General features: G+C 34.1%; 1 protein-coding gene across 3 annotated transcripts in view; it reads left to right on the forward strand.

Moving 5' to 3' along the window:
- BRCA2 (BRCA2 DNA repair associated) overlaps positions 1 to 17,967 on the forward strand; it is a 55,331-nt gene that overhangs the window by 12,131 nt on the left and 25,233 nt on the right. For all 3 annotated transcript variants that reach the window (XM_055089318.1, XM_055089319.1, XM_055089320.1), the window contains exons 10-13: positions 1,055 to 2,173; positions 3,819 to 8,759; positions 10,645 to 10,740; positions 13,637 to 13,706. In XM_055089318.1, the coding sequence (XP_054945293.1) occupies positions 1,055 to 2,173; positions 3,819 to 8,759; positions 10,645 to 10,740; positions 13,637 to 13,706 (6,226 nt within the window). The remainder of the gene's footprint in view (positions 1 to 1,054; positions 2,174 to 3,818; positions 8,760 to 10,644; positions 10,741 to 13,636; positions 13,707 to 17,967) is intronic.

Below are 17,967 nucleotides of genomic sequence, written 5' to 3' on the forward strand. Positions count from 1 at the left end.
CATTGGGTCTTCGTTGCTGTGCACGGTCTTTCTCTAGTTGCAGCGAGCGGAGGCTACTCTTCGTTGCAGTGCGTGGGCTTCTCATTGCGGTGACTTCTGGTTGTGGAGCGTGGACTCTAGGCACGCGGGCTCAGTAGTTGTGACTCGCGGGCTCAGTTGCTCTGCGGCATGTGGGATCTCCCCAGACCAGGGCTGGAACCCGTGTCCCCTGCATTAGCAGGCAGATTCTCAACCACTGCACCACCAGGGAAGCCCAGTCCTTCTGTTTAATTGAACTACTGTTTTCAACTGACATCATTGAAATACTGCTCCTCTTTTCTTGAAGAGAAAACACATTGCTTCTCCTTTCATGATTACTGAAGGTATTGAGAATAGAAACTAACTTGATTTAGATGAAAATGTTTAAACATACATACTAGGACACTACTATTCAAAGATGCTCTTGTGACACAAAAACAAAAGAAAACCCATAACTCAAAACTCACAGAGATGCAGGTTAAGACTTAATGATTAACTAAATGTGAAAACCTTATTTTCTAATTAGAAAGTAAATGTGGTTGCAGATATACCTAAAGTTACCTAATCAGGTCATTGGAATATTGCATATTCTTAGTATTTGTGTATATCTGTATAAATGTGTAGGATTGGATATCTGTATGTGTGTGTATGTATGTATAAAATCAGATTTTATTGCTGGTTGTAGGGCCACAAAATTTGGAACTTCTAGTTTGATAAATCTTAGAATATTAAATTGTGTATATATAGTAAAATTGAGTGAGTTTCAGTTGTGTAGAGCTGGTAAAGAAAGGTTATTAGGGATTGAGTATGAATAAAAGGCTTTGAGTACACTGGAATCAGTCTTGACCAGAAGAACAGGGCAAGGTTGGTGCCTCCCTACCCAAAAAATATCTAGCATTCAGGATAACCCTTTAAATGCTAAATTATGTGTTATTCAGTGTATACTATTTCTATGAAAAAGATTTGAGAATAGTATAAATTATATGGTTGTGTTATAAAATGTTATTAATAATGCTTCTGCTTTATATTTTAACAGGATTGGAGAAAATGTTAGAGGATTCATTTGGTAAAGTAAATAGCTGCAAAGACCATTTTGAAAAGTCGATGCCAAATGTCCTAGAAGATGAAGTATGTGAAACAGTTGCAGATATCTCTGAAGAAGATAGTTTTCCAGTATGTGTTTCTAAATATAAAACAAGAAATCTACAAAAAATAAAAACTGGCAAGACTAGGAAAAATATTTTCAATGAAACAAAAACCGATGAATATGAAGAAGTTAAAATACAAATGACAGAAAATAAACATTCGTTTGTATCTGAAATGGAGCCAAATGACAGTGATCCATTAGATTCAAATGTAATAAATCAGAAGCCCCTTGGGAATGGAACTGACAAAATCTCCAGGGAAATTGTACCATCTTCAGTGTCTGAATGGTCTCAGCTAACCCTCTCGGGTCTAAATGGAAGCCAGATGGAGAAAACATCCCTACTGTATATTTCTTCTTGTGACCAAAATAATTCAGAAGAAGACATCATAGGTACAGAGAAAGAACGTACCAACTTCATTACTTTAGAAAATTCTTTGCTGCATATTTCAAGCATATCCAAAACAGTGAAGATATTAAATGAGGAAACAGTGGTAAAAAAGAGAGATGAAGGGCAGTGTCTTGAGTCTCATGAAGATTCCACTGTTGTGGGAAAGCAAGCACTATCTGATTCTTCTCTAATAGCTTCTCCACTTCAGGGTATCAAGAAGTCTGTATTCAGGATAAAAGAATCACCTGAAAAGACTTTCAGAGCAGATTTCTCAAGTAATATGACTGATGCAAACTTTAAAAAAGAACCAGAAGCCTCTAAAAGTGGATTGGAAGTACAAACTGTTTGCTCACAGAAAGAGGATTCTTTACATACAAGTTCAGTTGATGATGGCAGCTGGCCAGCCACTACCAAACATTCTTCTGTAGCTTTGAAGAATGCAGGTTTAATAGCCAGTTTGAAAAAGAAAACAAAAAAGTTCATTTATGCTATATGTGATGAAACATCTTATCAAGGACTGAAAATGCAGAAAGACCAAGAATCAGAACTAACTAACTCTTCAGTGCAATTTGAAGCCAAGCCTTTGGAAGCACCACATACATTTATAAATGTTGATTCAGGTACCTCTGTGTGTGTGTGTGTGTGTGAATAGTGTGTCTAGTTTTTTTTGTTTGTTTTTTTTGCGGTACGCGGGCCTCTCACTGTTGTGGCCTCTCCCGTTGCGGAGCACAGGCTCCGGACACGCAGGCTCAGCGGCCATGGCTCACGGGCCCAGCCGCTCTGCAGCATGTGGGATCTTCCTGGACCAGGGCACGAACCCGTGTCCCCTGCATCAGCAGGCGGACTCTCAACCACTGCGCCACCAGGGAAGCCCAAATAGTGTGTCTAGTTTTATGGATGGTGACAAGTTTCCTATTTGAATATGTGAATCTCTTTCTTCAACCTTTTTAAAAAACATACTTCCTGCTTTCATTCTGTAGTTTTTTTCTTCTGTAGTGTTTTGGGTTTTTTTTTAAATCTGTATTTTATATTTGGTATCAGGCATTGTTGTTTAGGCCTTTGATTACCAATGTTCAGAGTCATTTCATTCAAACTTGTTGGATTAATTTGCATAGTATATATATAATCATAACTCTTGAGACAGAGCATGTGATTCATAAACATCAAGAGCTTGGCTACTTAATTCCTGCTTTAATTTTCAGTATTTATTATATGCAAGTTGGACAATTCTGTAAATATGTTGTGCTATTTAATATGTATTTTCTTTAAAGCATGTAAAAAATAGAAAAAAGCTAACTGCCAGCTAAGTTTAATGTAAGGCAGTCATAAAATAGTGACTTTTTTGTTGTTATTACATAGTTTTCTTCAATATTTAGAGATTGCTTAGAGTTATTACTATATCTCTGGGTGTCAGGAGTGTGCACAATGAAACTCATTTTTTATTTGAGCAACAGTTTATTTACCAGTAACTATACTGTATGATAAAAAGGTGATTTTATCTCCCTGTGTGAAGATTTGAGTGGGTGGTAGTATCTCAGTGAACAATAGGTTTGGTGGAATTGGAGTAGAGAACAGTTTGAGATTTAGGTTAATTTCCACAGAAAAATGTTTGCTATTGTATATATCAGAGATAAAACCAATGAAACAGCTAATATGTAGTAGTGGTTAGTGATTAAATAAAATGAGATTAATAATTTTGACTTGTTAGTAGGAAATTCAGAGGGTCAATAAAATTAACGAAACAGAGCAGTTTAGCCCATTTGCCTGACATTAGGTAATCTTTCAGGCCTTTCATGCGAAGAACCTTTTTTTAAAAACTTCATATTGGGTTTTTTTTTTTTTTTCAATGTGAAAGACTGAATTAACCAAAGGAAATGGTTAGTTTTCTAATTCCTTTTCTTTCCCTTGCTTTTCTAACTCCTATTACATCAATATTAGCAAAGAATTTTTTCTAATTTTGTTTTCCAATAAAATTACTTTGAATTTTACTTATGGCAGCTAGCTGCTTTCTTGAACTACATACTAATTTTAATTGAGTTGATAAAATACTATTAAAAAAAACTAGGTCCTATATATCTTTAGTTGGGAAATGTAATAAATTCAAAATAGAGAATATTTAGAATTCTTTTAAACCTGACATTCACTTCTTGCTTTTCATGTAATTCTTGTTTCAGACACTACCTTTTTAACTTAGTGGAAAATATTTAGTGAATGTAATTGATGGAACTGCAATTTCATCTTGTCACTTTGTGTCTTTATGCTTAGGTTTATTGCATTCTTCTGTTAAAAAAAACTGTTTACAGAATGATTCTGAAGAACCAGCTTTGTCTGTAACCAGCTCTTTGGGGACAATTATGAGAAAATGTTCTAATAATGAAAGCAGTTCTAATAATAATAAAACAATATCTCAGGATCTTGATTATAAAGAAGCAAAAATTAATAAGGAAAAACTGCAGTCATTTATAACCACAGAAACTGGTTATGTGTCATGCTTGCAGGAAAAGCACTGTGAAGATGATCCAAAAAGCCAGAGAGTTTCAGATGTAAAGGAAAAAGTATTGCCTGCAGTATTTCACCCTGCATTGCCACATTCAGAGGAATGTAGTGATATTCTCTTCCAATCCCAGGAAAGCTTTTTACATGGCCATGGCTCCAAGGATCTTCTGTCAAATCCAGTTGTGATTTCTAGAGGAAAAGAATCATATAGAATGTCAGAGAAAATAAAATCTGAGAATTGTGAAGCTGGTTTTGAATTAACCAAAAGTATTTCCATGGAAAAGAATCAAGAAACATGTGTTGTAAACGAAAATTCTAAAAACGCTGAGCTGTTGTCACCTGAAAAATACATAACAGAAGCATCACCTTCTATGAAGGTACAATTCAACCAAAATACAAATCTCACAGTAATCCAAAAAGACCAAGAAGAAACTACTTTAATTTCAAAAATAACTGTCACTCCAAATTCTGAAGAACTTTTCCCAGACAAAGAGAATAATTTTGTCATTCAAACAACTACTGAAAGGAATATTCCTGTTTTAGGAAACATTAAGGAAGTTCATGAGGCAGACCTCAGTTGTTTAAGAGAACCTGTTCCCAAGAACTCTGCCATAGTAGCATGTACAGACATAGATGACGGACAAGCAGCCAAAGTGTCGATTACAAAAGATTTTGGTTCATCAGATGTAGTCCGTGATCTTGCAGAGAAGAATAGAAATAGTGTAAAGCAACCACCAAAAATGACTCTGGGTCAAGATTCAAAGTCATATGTCTCGTTGGATATAGATATGAAATCAAACAGAAATAATGATTGCATGGACAAATGGGCAGGACTCTCAGATTCGATTTCAAGTCACAATTTTGGAAGTGGCTTCAGAACAGCTTCTAATAAAGAAATAAAGCTCTCTGAACACAACATTAAGAAAAGTAAAATGCTCTTCAAAGATATTGAAGAACATTATCCTACTAGCTTAGCCTGTGTTGAAATTGTAAATACCGTATCATTAGAAAATCAAAAGAAAGGAAGCAGACCTCGTGAACTTGATTCACAGTCAGTTAATACTGTATCTGGGTATGTGCAGAGTAGTGCAGTTGTTTCTGATAGTGGAAATAGTCACACAACTCCTCCAGTTTTATCTTTAAAACGAGACTTTAATTCAAACCATAATTTAACACCTAGCCAAAAGGCAGAAATTACAGAACTTTCTACTATATTGGAAGAATCAGGAAGTCAGTTTGAATTTACACAGTTTAGAAAACCAAGCCACATGTTACAGAGTAATCCATTTGAAATGCCTGAAAACCAGATAACTGTCTTGAATACCATTTCTGAGGAATGTAAAGATGTTGATCTTCATCTCACAATTAATGCCCCATCTCTCAGTCAGGTAGGTAGCAGCAAGAAATGTAAAGGTATAGTTGGAGATAAGCAAAAGTTGGCTTGCTTGTCAACAACAAACTGTAACAAAAGTGCTTCTGGTTATTTAACAGATAAAAATGAAGTGGAGTTTAGGGGCTTTTATTCTGCCCGTGGCACAAAACTGAATGTTTCTAGTGAAGCATTGCAGAAAGCCATGAAACTGTTCGGTGACATTGAGAATGTTAGTGAGGAAACTCCTGCAGAAGTAGATCCAGGAAGTTTCTCTTCAAGTCAGTGTAACGATTCTGATGCTTCGATGTTTAAGGTAGAAAATTACAGCAATGATAAAAATTTAAGTGAGAAAAATAATGAATGCCAACTAATACTACAAAATAACATTGAAATGACTACTGGCATTTTTGTCAAAGAATATACTGAAGACTACAGGAGAAATACTGAAAATGATGATAATTGTACTGGTTTTGTTTGTAACTTAGAATCTGATGGCAATGCTTCAAATAAAAATGATACGGTTTATATTCATAAAGATGAAAATGGCTTGCCATGTATTGATCAACAAAACATACATCCAAAATTATCTAGCCAGTTTATGAAGGAGGGATACGTTCAAATTAAAGGTTTGTCAGATTTAACTTGTTTGGAAGTTGTGAAAGCTGAAGAAACATTTAATGTTAACATGTCAAATAAAAAAGAGTCAACCGCTAACAAGATGAGGCAAAATAAAAAAGATTTTGATGTTTTTGATTTGTCCTTTCAGACTGCAAGTGGGAAAAACATCAGAGTCTCTAAAGAGTCTTTAAATAAAGTTGTAAATTTCTTTGATGAAAAATCTGCAGAAGAACTGAATAACTTTTCAGATTCCTCAAATTCTGAATTACTTTCTGGCGTAAATATCAACAAAATAGACATTTCAAGTCATGAGGAAACAGATATGGTCAAAAACAAAATATTGAAAGGAGGTGACCCAGTTGGTATTAAAAATCAAGTACTGACTCTCCAGCAGAGACCTGAATGTGAAATCAAAAAGATCACAGAACCAACCATGTTGGGTTTTCATACAGCTAGTGGGAAAAAAGTAAAAATTGCCAAGGAATCTTTGGACAAAGTGAAAAATCTTTTTGATGAAAAAAAGCAAGATAATAGTGAAATCACTAATTTCAGCCATCATGGGGCAAAGATGCTAAAGGACAGAGAGGTATGTAAAGAAGGGCTTGAATTAGCATGTGAGACAGTTGAAATAACTGCCCCAAAGCATGAAGAAATGCAGTATTCTCTAGAGAAGAAAAAGCTTGTTTCTAAGGAGACAGGCATGCCACCCAGGCTGTTAAGTGATCATTTATACAGACAAACTGAAAATCTCAAGATATCAAATAGTATCTCTCTGAAAGTTAAAGTACATGAAAATATAGAAGAAACAAGAAAAAGTCCTATAACTTGTTATACAGATCAGTCCACTTGTTCAGCCATTGAAAATTCAGCTTTAGCCTTTTACACAGGACGTGGTAGAAAAATTTCTGTGAGTCAGGCTTCACTATTTGAAGCCAAAAAATGGATTAGAGAAGGAGAATTGAATAATCAACTAGAAAAAATAAATTCTGCCAAGATTATATGTTTAAAGGAATATCCTGGAGATTGTGTAGGAAATCCTTCATGTGGAAATAGTTCAAACAGTATCATAACTGAAAATGACAAAAATCTCTCTGAAAAACAAGATTCAACTTCCTTAAGTAACAGCATGTCTAACAACTATTCATATCATTCTGATTTTTCTCATTCCAATGAGTTATTTAATAAGTCAGAGTATCTCTCAAAAAATAAAAGTCATAATTCTGATATTGAGTCAGTAGTGAGGAATGTCAAAGATAGGAAAAACACTAGTTTTTCTGAAGTAATATCCACTGTAAGAGAAGCAAACATAAACCCACAAGCTGTAGACAAAGATAGTTGTGTTCAGAAACTTGTGACTAACTCTTCACCATGCAAAAATAAAAACACAGCTGTTGAAGTGGCCATATCTGATTCGAATAATTTTGAGACAGAGCAACCTGCATTCAGTTTAGCAAGTGATAAGATAGCCTTTGTTTCTCATGAAACAAAAGTGAGAGAGAGGTTTACAGACAACTGCAGTAACGTAACTAAGCAAAACACTGAGAGTGAATCAGGCACTGGCCGAACAAAAATTGTGACAGGTTCTCATAAGGCATTGGGTGATTCAGAGGATATTATTTTTCCTAACTCTCCAGATAGTGAAGAACATAGTATGCATTCACACGAGGTTTTTCCTAACATTCAAAGTGAACACATTTTACAACATGACCAAAGTATATCTGGATTGGAGAAAGTGTCTGAAACACCACTTTGTCATATTAATTTGAAAACTTCTGATAAATGTAAATTTAACATGGGAAAATGTCCCAAGTCAGTCTCTTCTATAAATGTTTGTGGGATTTTTAGCACAGCAAGTGGAAAATCTGTACAAGTATCAGATGCTGCATTACAAAAGGCAAGACAGGTATTTTCTAAGACAGAAGATAGTGCTAAGCATCTCTTTTCCAAAGTATCATTTAAAAGTAATGAAGAACATTCAAACAAGTTTGCAAGAGAAGAAAATACTGTGATGCATACCCCCCAAAATTTACTGTCATCTGCTTTCTCTGGATTTAGTACAGCAAGTGGAAAACATGTTCTAGTTTCTGAGAGTGCCTTTTGCAAAGTTACGGGAATGTTCGAGGAATTTGATTTAATTGGAACTGAATGTAGTCTTCAGCATTCATCTCCATCTAGACAAGATGTATCAAAGATACTTCCTCTTTCTTGTATTGATAAGAGAACCTCAGAACACTCTGTAAGCTCCAAAATGGGAAAAGCCTATAATAAGGAATTTAAATTATCAAACAACTATAACATTGAAAGTGGTTCTTCAGAAAATCATGCTATTAAAGCTTCTCCATATCTCTCTCAGTTTAAGCAAGACAAACAACAGTTGATGTCAGGAACCAATGTATCACACGTTGAGAACATTTGTCTTTTGGGTAAAGAACAAGCTTTACCTAAAAATATAAAAATGGAAATTGGGAAAACTGAAACTTTTCCTGATCTTCCTATGAAAACAAATACAGAAGTTTGTTCTCCTAACTCCAAAGATCCAGAAAACTATTTTGAAACAGAAGCAGTAGAGATTGCCAAAGCCTTTATGGAAGATGATGAGCTGACAGATTCTGAACTTCTAAGCCACGCCAAACACTCTATTTTTACATGCCAAAAAAACGAAGCGGTTTTGATAAATTCAGGAATTGGAAAAAGAGGAGGAGATGTACTTGTCACAGTTGGTAAGTGTCTGTTATTTCCTGTTGGTTTCCCAATCACTTTTTAAATTAAGTCCTTAATAATTCTGATATGCTAGCTTGTAGCAATTAGGATATTATACACTGAATATATTTTTTTCAGACTTTTATGTGTAGTTTGGGAGAATGCGATTTCACTCGTGATATCAGTGAGTCTGTGTACCAAGAAGTCATTGGCTGAGTCCTGTTTACATACATAGAGAGGGAGAGAGAGCGCAGAGGTTCAGACTCTGGGTCTTAAGAACTTTAAAAGTTAGTTTCTAATTATAGGTGTTGGTTAGCTTGCTTTTTTTTTTTTTCATCCAGGAAGTGTTCTAAAATCAGTTACCATTAGCAAATAGTATTCTGGTCTTAATGCCATTTGGAGTATGTTCTAATTTCTCTTTTAAATGTAGTATGTTTAACAACTTAGTTCAATTATTAGGTTAATTGGATGTTTGATTTTTTTTTTCTGTTAGTATCTCTGTCTAGGAGTAATCTTAAATAATTGAATCTGTTGGTTAGTTACAATTAAAGTAAATAAAAACTAACTCTCCAACTTTTAAGTGGATGATCTTAAATACCTAGCTCCTGTTTAAAAACTCTAGACTGCTGGAGTAGTTGAGTTATCACAACTTTTCTTGTCCAGTCCCTTCACATTACAGAGAGAGACACTGAAGCCAGTCAGTTCATTCTTCCACTTGGTGCATTTTGCCCTTAAGTCATCCTGGTGGATACAGACTTGCTTAATCAAGTCTTATCCAGGTCACATTCTTTACCAAGTTTATGTTATGGGCAAAGTAGTAAGTTTATAATACTTACCTTAAACTGTTGCTGTTCTCTAGTGCAAAACTCTGAGGTGTAGATGCTTAAAAAATATTCATAATTCTTTCATGGAAAATAATGGCTTTATTTATAGGACCCCGTTTTGTTCCTGTGTGTACTAAAGTGGGTTGGCCTTATGCTTAGGAATAAAAACAACTCAGACTTCTACTAAATGTTCTCAACAACATCACTGTTTCATTTCCCTCACTTCTGTTAGATATCAATATATATAGCTTAATCAGCTTCTGGTTACTTGAATAGTACAGGTTCTTGTCAAGCAATTAAGTCACTTTATAATCTAACACTTGATAAAGCCTTTCATGGACATTTTTATTTATTAAATCCTTCAAGTTCGCTTTCTTTAATAAAACGTCAATTGCTAATACCCTGTGGCTTTGTGGTTTATCTCCACCTTGATTCTGTATGCAACTCAGGTTTCCAATAAAACTTGATTTATACTTTTAAAAAAGCATCAAAGAGCAAAGTATCTGTTAACACATATTATCTCAGGATGACATGGAAATGCGTAACAAATTATGGTTTAAGTTTACTCTCAGCCTTTGTAGAGTTTTTAAATAAGAAGTACATATTACTTTTGGTAATACTTTAATGTAATTTTGGTAATTTAAAATCTTTTCTCCTACTCACTGACTCTAATTCAAGGACCTATGTAATAAATTCCTTCTTGAGTGTAATGCAAAAAAAAAAAAGAAAAGTTTATTTGAAGAAATTTTGTTTGTCCTTATTGCCAGTAAACCTAGAGTTACTAAGTGGCAGTTTATTAAAAAATAGCTTATCTGTGATATCTGGTAACACCTGTTTATCCCTGGACCCTATTAAATAGTGGTATTTTAAATGGTCAAAAAATAATAGAAATTAAATTGACGTTGAAAAATTAATTTTCTCTTTCAAAATAGAATTTTCACTATTTAAATTATAATTATGTAGTTTTTAGTTAACATATTGTAAGAGTCAGTACTTTAGTTTTAAAAAAAATGGACTATAGGCTTTTTTTTTTTAATTGATATTATTTGTTTTAAAAACATGTATGGAAATTTCCTTTTAGGAGAACCCCCAATCAAAAGAAACTTGTTGAATGAATTTGACAGGATAATAGAAAATCAAGAAAAATACTTAAAGGCTTCAAAAAGCACTCCAGATGGTAAAATTTGCTTTTTATCCATATCTTTTTCCCCTCTATAGTTACTATACTTAGTATTCTTTAAGTTATTTTTCTTTGGGTATGTAGGTAATTGGCACGCCTTTACAGTGTGGTTTGTTAAAGCTTACATCTTGCCTTGTTTTGTTATGTGTGCTTTTCCTTCATAATCCCTAGTATAATGTGGAGGTTCTCCATAATTGAGAAATGTGAAATGATAACAAAATAATGACTTTTAAAATAAAAAGCTGTAAGAATTTAGTAAGAACTTAGTAAAATACTTTAAGCTCAGGTTCTAGAATCTAGTTGATTTCATAATATTTACGTGAATCAGTTATTTAATTGAAAAACAGTGACTTTCAAATTATGTTGTTTCTTATACATTTATTAGATGGGATTCTTCAGCAAGGAAGAGCTTTCCCTTAACAACTGGGGGTGAACTCTATAGTTCCTCCTAAAAAGGCAGGGTAAATATTGAATTCTTTCCCTTACCGATTTTCAGAGTATAGAGTAGTTGGTGTAGTAATCACTACTAATGGTAGTAAAGGAATTTTTTTCTTAGTTGAGTAAAACTGATTTCTTAGATTTTTATTTATAATGTATATATAAAATTTAAAAGAACACATTATAAATAATGAATTTCTTTACAAAAGAAAACATTCTTTTTGATGCTCAAATCATTTCAAATTTGAAAGTGGAAACCTCTCCAAGTATTTCCTAAGAGTTGTTTTTTTTAATATGCTTTAATTAACATTTGAACACTTTCTTGCTTTTTATTATCACAAAAAGATTTCCTAGGGAGTCGTTGTAATTCCCTGCCCCAGTTCTAGAATCCTTAGAATCTACAAAGATCCTTCCAGTAGTTAATATTTTTTAAAAAACAAAATTTGAATGCTAACTATGCTCATAGCTGCTGGTGTATTTTTTATTAATGCTGCATTCTTGGTTTCTAATAACATTAACATATTTACTTATTTGCTTTATCTTCCAGCCATGGTTCTCAAACTTTTTGATCTCAAGATCTCTTTATACTCTTAAAAATTATTGAGGATCCCAAAGAGCATTTGGTTGTGTGGATTATATCTATTTATATTTACCATATTCAACATTAAAACTGAGAAATTTTAATATTTGTAAATATTAAATATTATGCATTGGTCATTTTGAAAATATTAGTTCAGAGTTATGCAGCTCTTCCAAACGTTGACACATTTTATTATACAATCTTAAACAATTACTTTTGTTAATGTCACCACTGATCTAATCTGAAAATTTAGTATTGGGAAATTGTCAAGCTAACAGCCAGATACAAGTGTTCCAAAATTGTCATTTTGTTTAAAAGTTTGAATTTTACAATTCAGTTTGTTTGGCAACAAATACTCTCACTTGTTTTTTTGTACGGATAAGCCCATTTCATTTATTTTTGAAGAAATATCTGCAGAATACCCAAGTCTGAAAGACTGTGGTTTGTTGGTTATTCTTTCAAGTAAAAATGGAATTCTTTGGGAGAAAAATGATTAGGGCAGTTCACATAAAGTGCATTTCCTCAAGACAATTATCGCACTAAAGTATGCAGCAGGACATACCAGCAGTGCTAATGTCAACACAGTGAGAAAGATATATATAACTTCCTCTCTTCCTCCTTCTTTTCCTTTTTCAACTTCTCCTTCTTCTTATTATTATTATATGATTATTATTACGATAGTTTGACAGCTTGGATCCCCTTTAAGGGTTGTGGGTTCCTCCCACCCAGGGTTCCATGGATCACTCTGAGAATCACTGTCTTACAGTATATGTATAATAGCTTCAAGTTTACAATACCAGTGTTAATAAATACCAATAATAAAACTACTAAGGGAAATTTAAGAATTCTTTGCAGTTTTTGTCCTAAGAATATATATCATTAAGAATGTGTAGTCAAAGTTCTGTGTTCAAATGCCACTCGAAATAATTATTTTGTTTGTGGTTAACAATTTAATAATTAGGTTAGATTCATTTGTTTCAGTTAGTTTTCAATTTTAGGATTTGCTTTTTCTTTTTTAATTTTATATTTGCATAAATAGAATGTTTACATAGTTCATTCATCAAAACTACAGAAAGGTTTACTTGGAGAAGCCTTATTTCCATCGCCATCTCCTCTACACTGTTCACCACCTTCCTCACTTCTTGCTCACTATATTGGTAACTATTTTAAATGGTTTTTGGTCTATCCTTTTAGGGTTTCTTTTTGTGAAAATAAGTAAATAAGTGTATATATGTTCTCATTACCTTACTTTCTTACTCAAAAGGTATCAGTACGCATATGGTTTTGTACCTTCTTTGTTTGTTGTTTACTTTAGAATTTATCTGGAGATAATGCCTTAATGAGTATCAAGAGATCTTCCTCGTTCTTTCTTGTGGTTGTATAGTACTTGATCATGTGGCTGTATCAGTGTATTCTGGTTTATTCAACCAATCCCGTCCCTACTAATGAACTAGTTTTGAAGATTTAAGGAGTACAAGTTACCTGCTGAGAATGAATAATATCTACAGTTTAGCTTGTCAACCTTCATAAAACTAAATTTAAAATTTTATATTTGCATTGGCAATTCACTAACACATTTGAGTTATGATTAACATCACCTGACTAAATTTATACTGATTTCTTATATATGTTTGCACTGTGAGTTATTTGATATTCATCATTATCAGTTTGTGAATCAAATTTTTGATGGTTATTAACTAAGCATTCATTATATGCATTGAAAAATTTTAAATGTATAATTTTCTCACATTTTTGTGTAAATATTTACAATAATGTGTAATGAACATAGGAAATCAAATCTCCCATTAGATTTTCATTAATACATAATATAAAAGACATTTCATTAATACATAATGTAAAATAATATTTTTCTAGGCACAATGAAAGATAGAAGATTGTTTATGCATCACATTTCTTTAGAGCCAGTTACCTGTGGACCTTCTTGGTAAGACATGTTTAATTTTTTTTTTTTTTTAATTCTACTAATATAGGAAAAATATGGGTTTTCTAAATAAATATTTCTAGAAATACTGGCTCTAACATACAGTACAGACATTAACACTTCCCTTTTTTGAAAGCCTGCATCAGGATTAAATAATTCTGTACTTTGGTAGTACTTTATAGTGCTGTGCATATTATTATCTCATTTTTAATAACTTTGTAAAGTAGAAAAACAGATTTTATTGCAGTTTTGTGGTTAAGGTACTGAGGTTGAGAGGGATTAAGGAAATTACTCAAAACCACTTAATAAAGGTGGCATATATTATATCTCAATTATATTAGTGGAAGTGAAAGAAAAATTAAAGATGGCATATGTTGAAAATATGCTTTTATCTCTCCTCCCTCTCAAAACCCTACTAGTTACTAAGAGAATTTTTTTTAATGTATAAATTTGTAAGTACAGTGTTGTTTCAGAAGAAACAAAAAATTTTAGAAGCTAAAAATCATGAATGATTTAGAAAGACATAGAAAGCTAAAACCTGACATTAGAGCAAGCAGAGAAGCTACTCAGTTTCCCCTAAAGAACCCGAGAAAGACTCAAATTGGCAGCAACATGTACTTCTGAAGGTGAGGTAGAAAATAGGAAGATTGGTTGAAAATGTGTTTAAGAGACATCTACATCCCCTCCCCCACTGCAGGCAGGCAATTATCCCTCTTCTGTCAAAAGCAGAAGGTCATTCTCTGGAGAAGATGAATTGGAGGGATTCTGAATTGGGGATGGGGTTAGGGAAAGATTCTGAAAAGAGAGATAAAGTAAAAATCTGGATGTTGAGTAGTGAGACTCCCTAGCCTCCTTCCCACACTTGGCTCCCAAATGCTGGCAGCCAGGCCTCTAGGCAGAAGACTAGACGATTGTTTCTGTGGGTAACAGGAATAGAAAAGACTGAAAATACTGACAGTTGTGGGTACTTAAGTTAAACCGCATACCAGATCACCAGACAGTGAAGCCAACAACTGACAAGCCCACCAGCACACAGCTTCCAGTCAGCTCTTCAGTGCTTCACACTTAAATGAGAATATAATCAAGGATCACTTGTCATTGGAAGAAAGCCTCTGGGAAAGATAGTATCCAAAGTACAAAAACCAAAGGACAGAAAAGGAACTTAGAGGAAACAGACCATGCAAAAAGAAGAAAACTTCAAAAAAAGTACTAATATTTTCAGGAAAGAGAACATATTACATCCGTAAAATAAGAACAAGTTGCTATGAGAAGAGCTCTTGGAAATTAAAAATATGATGGCACAAATAAATTAACTCAGTAGAAGAAATAGAAGATAAAAGTTATTAAAAGTCCCAGGATATAGTGCAAAATAGAAGAGGAGATGAAAAAGGAATGAAAGATAATTTTAAAAGTCAGTCCTGTGGCTCTAACATCTGAAGATTTGGACTTTGAGAAAGAAGTAACAGAGGAGAAATACAAGTTTTCAAAGAAATAATTTAAGATATTTTATCAGTACTGAAGGACATGAGTTTCCTTGATTAAAAGGACCCTCTGAGTAAGCACATGAATAAAAATGACCTGTACTAAAGTATATCCTTGTGTAATTTTAGAACAGTAGGGGCAGAGAGGAACCTTTAAATTTCCAGAGGGCAAAAAAAATCAGGTTTCAAATAAAGCTTCCAGAGTCATAATGGTATGAGTCCTCTCATCATTAACAGTGGAAGCTAGAAGGTTATAGATTACAGAGCAATGCCTTTAAAATTCTGAAAGAAAATGATTTTCAACCTAGAATTCTACCACTGACCAAAATATCAAATAAGTGTGAGGATAAACATTTTTCAGATGTAAAGTATCAGAAAGGTTTGTCTCCCACACACTTGTCTCAGGGAGCTAACTAAAGTCCATAAATCAGAAGGAGGAAGATACAGGATTTAAGAAACGGGAATTCAACATAGGAGAAAGGTAAAGGAAATCATCAGGATTATACAGAAGGAGGAGATCCCAGAATTACAGCTGTGTGGCTAAACCTAGACAGGTACCCAGACCATTTTGGAAGAATAAAGCCCTGGGAGAGTTTGCCTACCAGAAAAAGATTAAAGCAGAACCTGAAGTATTTTAATGTATTAAGAAACTTCTTGGTAAAGATGGTGAATTGAGCATACTCACCTACTTTAATTGCCTCTCAAATTTTTACCAAAACAACCATGAAGGAATTCACACACACACACACACACACACACACACACACACACACACACACACACACACACACACACACACACACACGTGTCCGCTCCCCAAAGACAGGGAGAATGGGAGAGGAGAGACCACAGTGACTACATTGTTCAAAGCATACATACAGGAGAAAACTGATTTGAAAGTGGTAGTGGGGAGAGGAGAGAACCAACCATTTTACACTAAAGAAGCCTCAGAAGCTCAGGAACTGGTGAATCTTCAGAATTGGGTGGTGAGGGACTTCCCTGGTGGCACAGTGGTTAAGAATCCGCCTGCCAGTGCAGGGGACATGGGTTTGAGCCCTGGTCTGGGAAGATCCCACGTGGCGTGGAACAGCTATGCCCGTGCATCACAACTGCCGAGCCTGCACTGTAGAGCCCGCAAGCCACAACTACTGAAGCCTGTGCTCCTAGAGCCCGTGCTCCGCAACAAGAGAAGTCACTACAATGAGAAGCCTGCGCACCACAATGAAGAGTAGCCCCTGCTCGCCACAGCTAGAGAAAGCCTGCGCACAGCAACGAAGACCCCACACAGCCAAAAATAAATAAATAAGAAAAGAAAGAAAAAAGAATTGGGTGGTGAAGAAGGAGCCAAAATAAGGGTATATAGGTTGAAAATCTATTTAAGATGTAGTCAAATCCCCTCCTTCACTCCATGAAGCTGGGCACTACCTCTTATGCACTCTAACAAAAGACTAGAGGTTAATTGTCCAGGGAGGGTACGATACAGGGTTTCTTTATTGAACACACTAGGCACAGTTGAAGACAGGAGTAATATACTGAAGGCAAGGGGATCAGGTTAATGTGTGCACACTGAATGCTGGGGGGCTCTCCTCCCCAGGTCTTCTTCCCCCACTCAGCTTCCAGAATGCTGGTAGCTAAGTTTTCACTATTGGAAGCTTCCAGTTAATCTACAATGTTGCTTACAATCAGTAACGGTGTACCAAAGGCTTCCAAACAGCTCTGTGATCCCCAATGCTTAAATATGAACAGACAACCAAAGATTACCGAACATCACAAAAACCAAAAATGAAATAACCAAAAATCAAACTAATGAAAATAACTTAGAAGAAACACTATTCAAGGAGCAGAATGAAAAGAGAATTATATGTATAAAGCTGAGAGTTTGGGTGTGAATGAATGATAGGTACATAGAAAAGTAGCAGAGTTTTAAAAAAATAATAACCCAATGGAAAGCAAAAGTTGTAAAGATAGGAAGTACAATGAGAATGTACTACATATTAATACCACATATAATTTTTACTAATATAACACATTCAGCTGTAAAAAGTATTTAGTCATAATATAAAGATGAAATATTGACAGAATCGAATACATAACTTGGGAAGTTGAGGAAAGGAGAGAGAGAAAGAGTGTTTGGTAAAGTGAAAGTGGTCTTGTGGGAGCTAAATCTTCATTCTCCATGGTAGCTTTTCAATAGAAAAAAGCCCAGAAGAAGCAGTTACTGAGGTGTCACTTAAAGATAATGGATGTGAATATCACAGAAGCATCTCAAATTGTAGACAGCAGTTGTAAAATCTTTTCTAATGGTAAATTTTTAAGCCCAAACATATGGTTTAAATTGCATTAATGTTATCTTTTCAAAAATAACTACTTATGGCATTGTTGAAAAAGTCATTGAACTGTATTCTGGAATATATTTTTCAGCAGGCTACTACTATACACGTTTTGAATGTAGAAATCCAGGTGATTTTTTAAATTTTCATTTTCAAAAACAGGTTGTAATATTAAAAATAAAGTAAATGCTTACTTATCTACATATTACCTTAATTTACTCATATGATGGGAAAATAGTTTTATTCATTTAACAAACAGTTATTAAGCACCTTTTCGAAGTATCTAATTTATACTGTGTTGATAGATAAAAAGATATGTAAGTCCAAGTCAGATTGCTTGTCTTGGAGCCAGGCATGAAAATAATTATTGTGCTATAAATACTAAAATGAATATAATAAAGTGATGTAAGAGCATAGAAAAATTGGCAGCTTAATTATGTGGCAAAAGCTTAA

This window comes from Physeter macrocephalus, chromosome 13 (assembly GCF_002837175.3).
Source record: "Physeter macrocephalus isolate SW-GA chromosome 13, ASM283717v5, whole genome shotgun sequence".
Taxonomy (NCBI): domain Eukaryota; kingdom Metazoa; phylum Chordata; class Mammalia; order Artiodactyla; family Physeteridae; genus Physeter; species Physeter macrocephalus.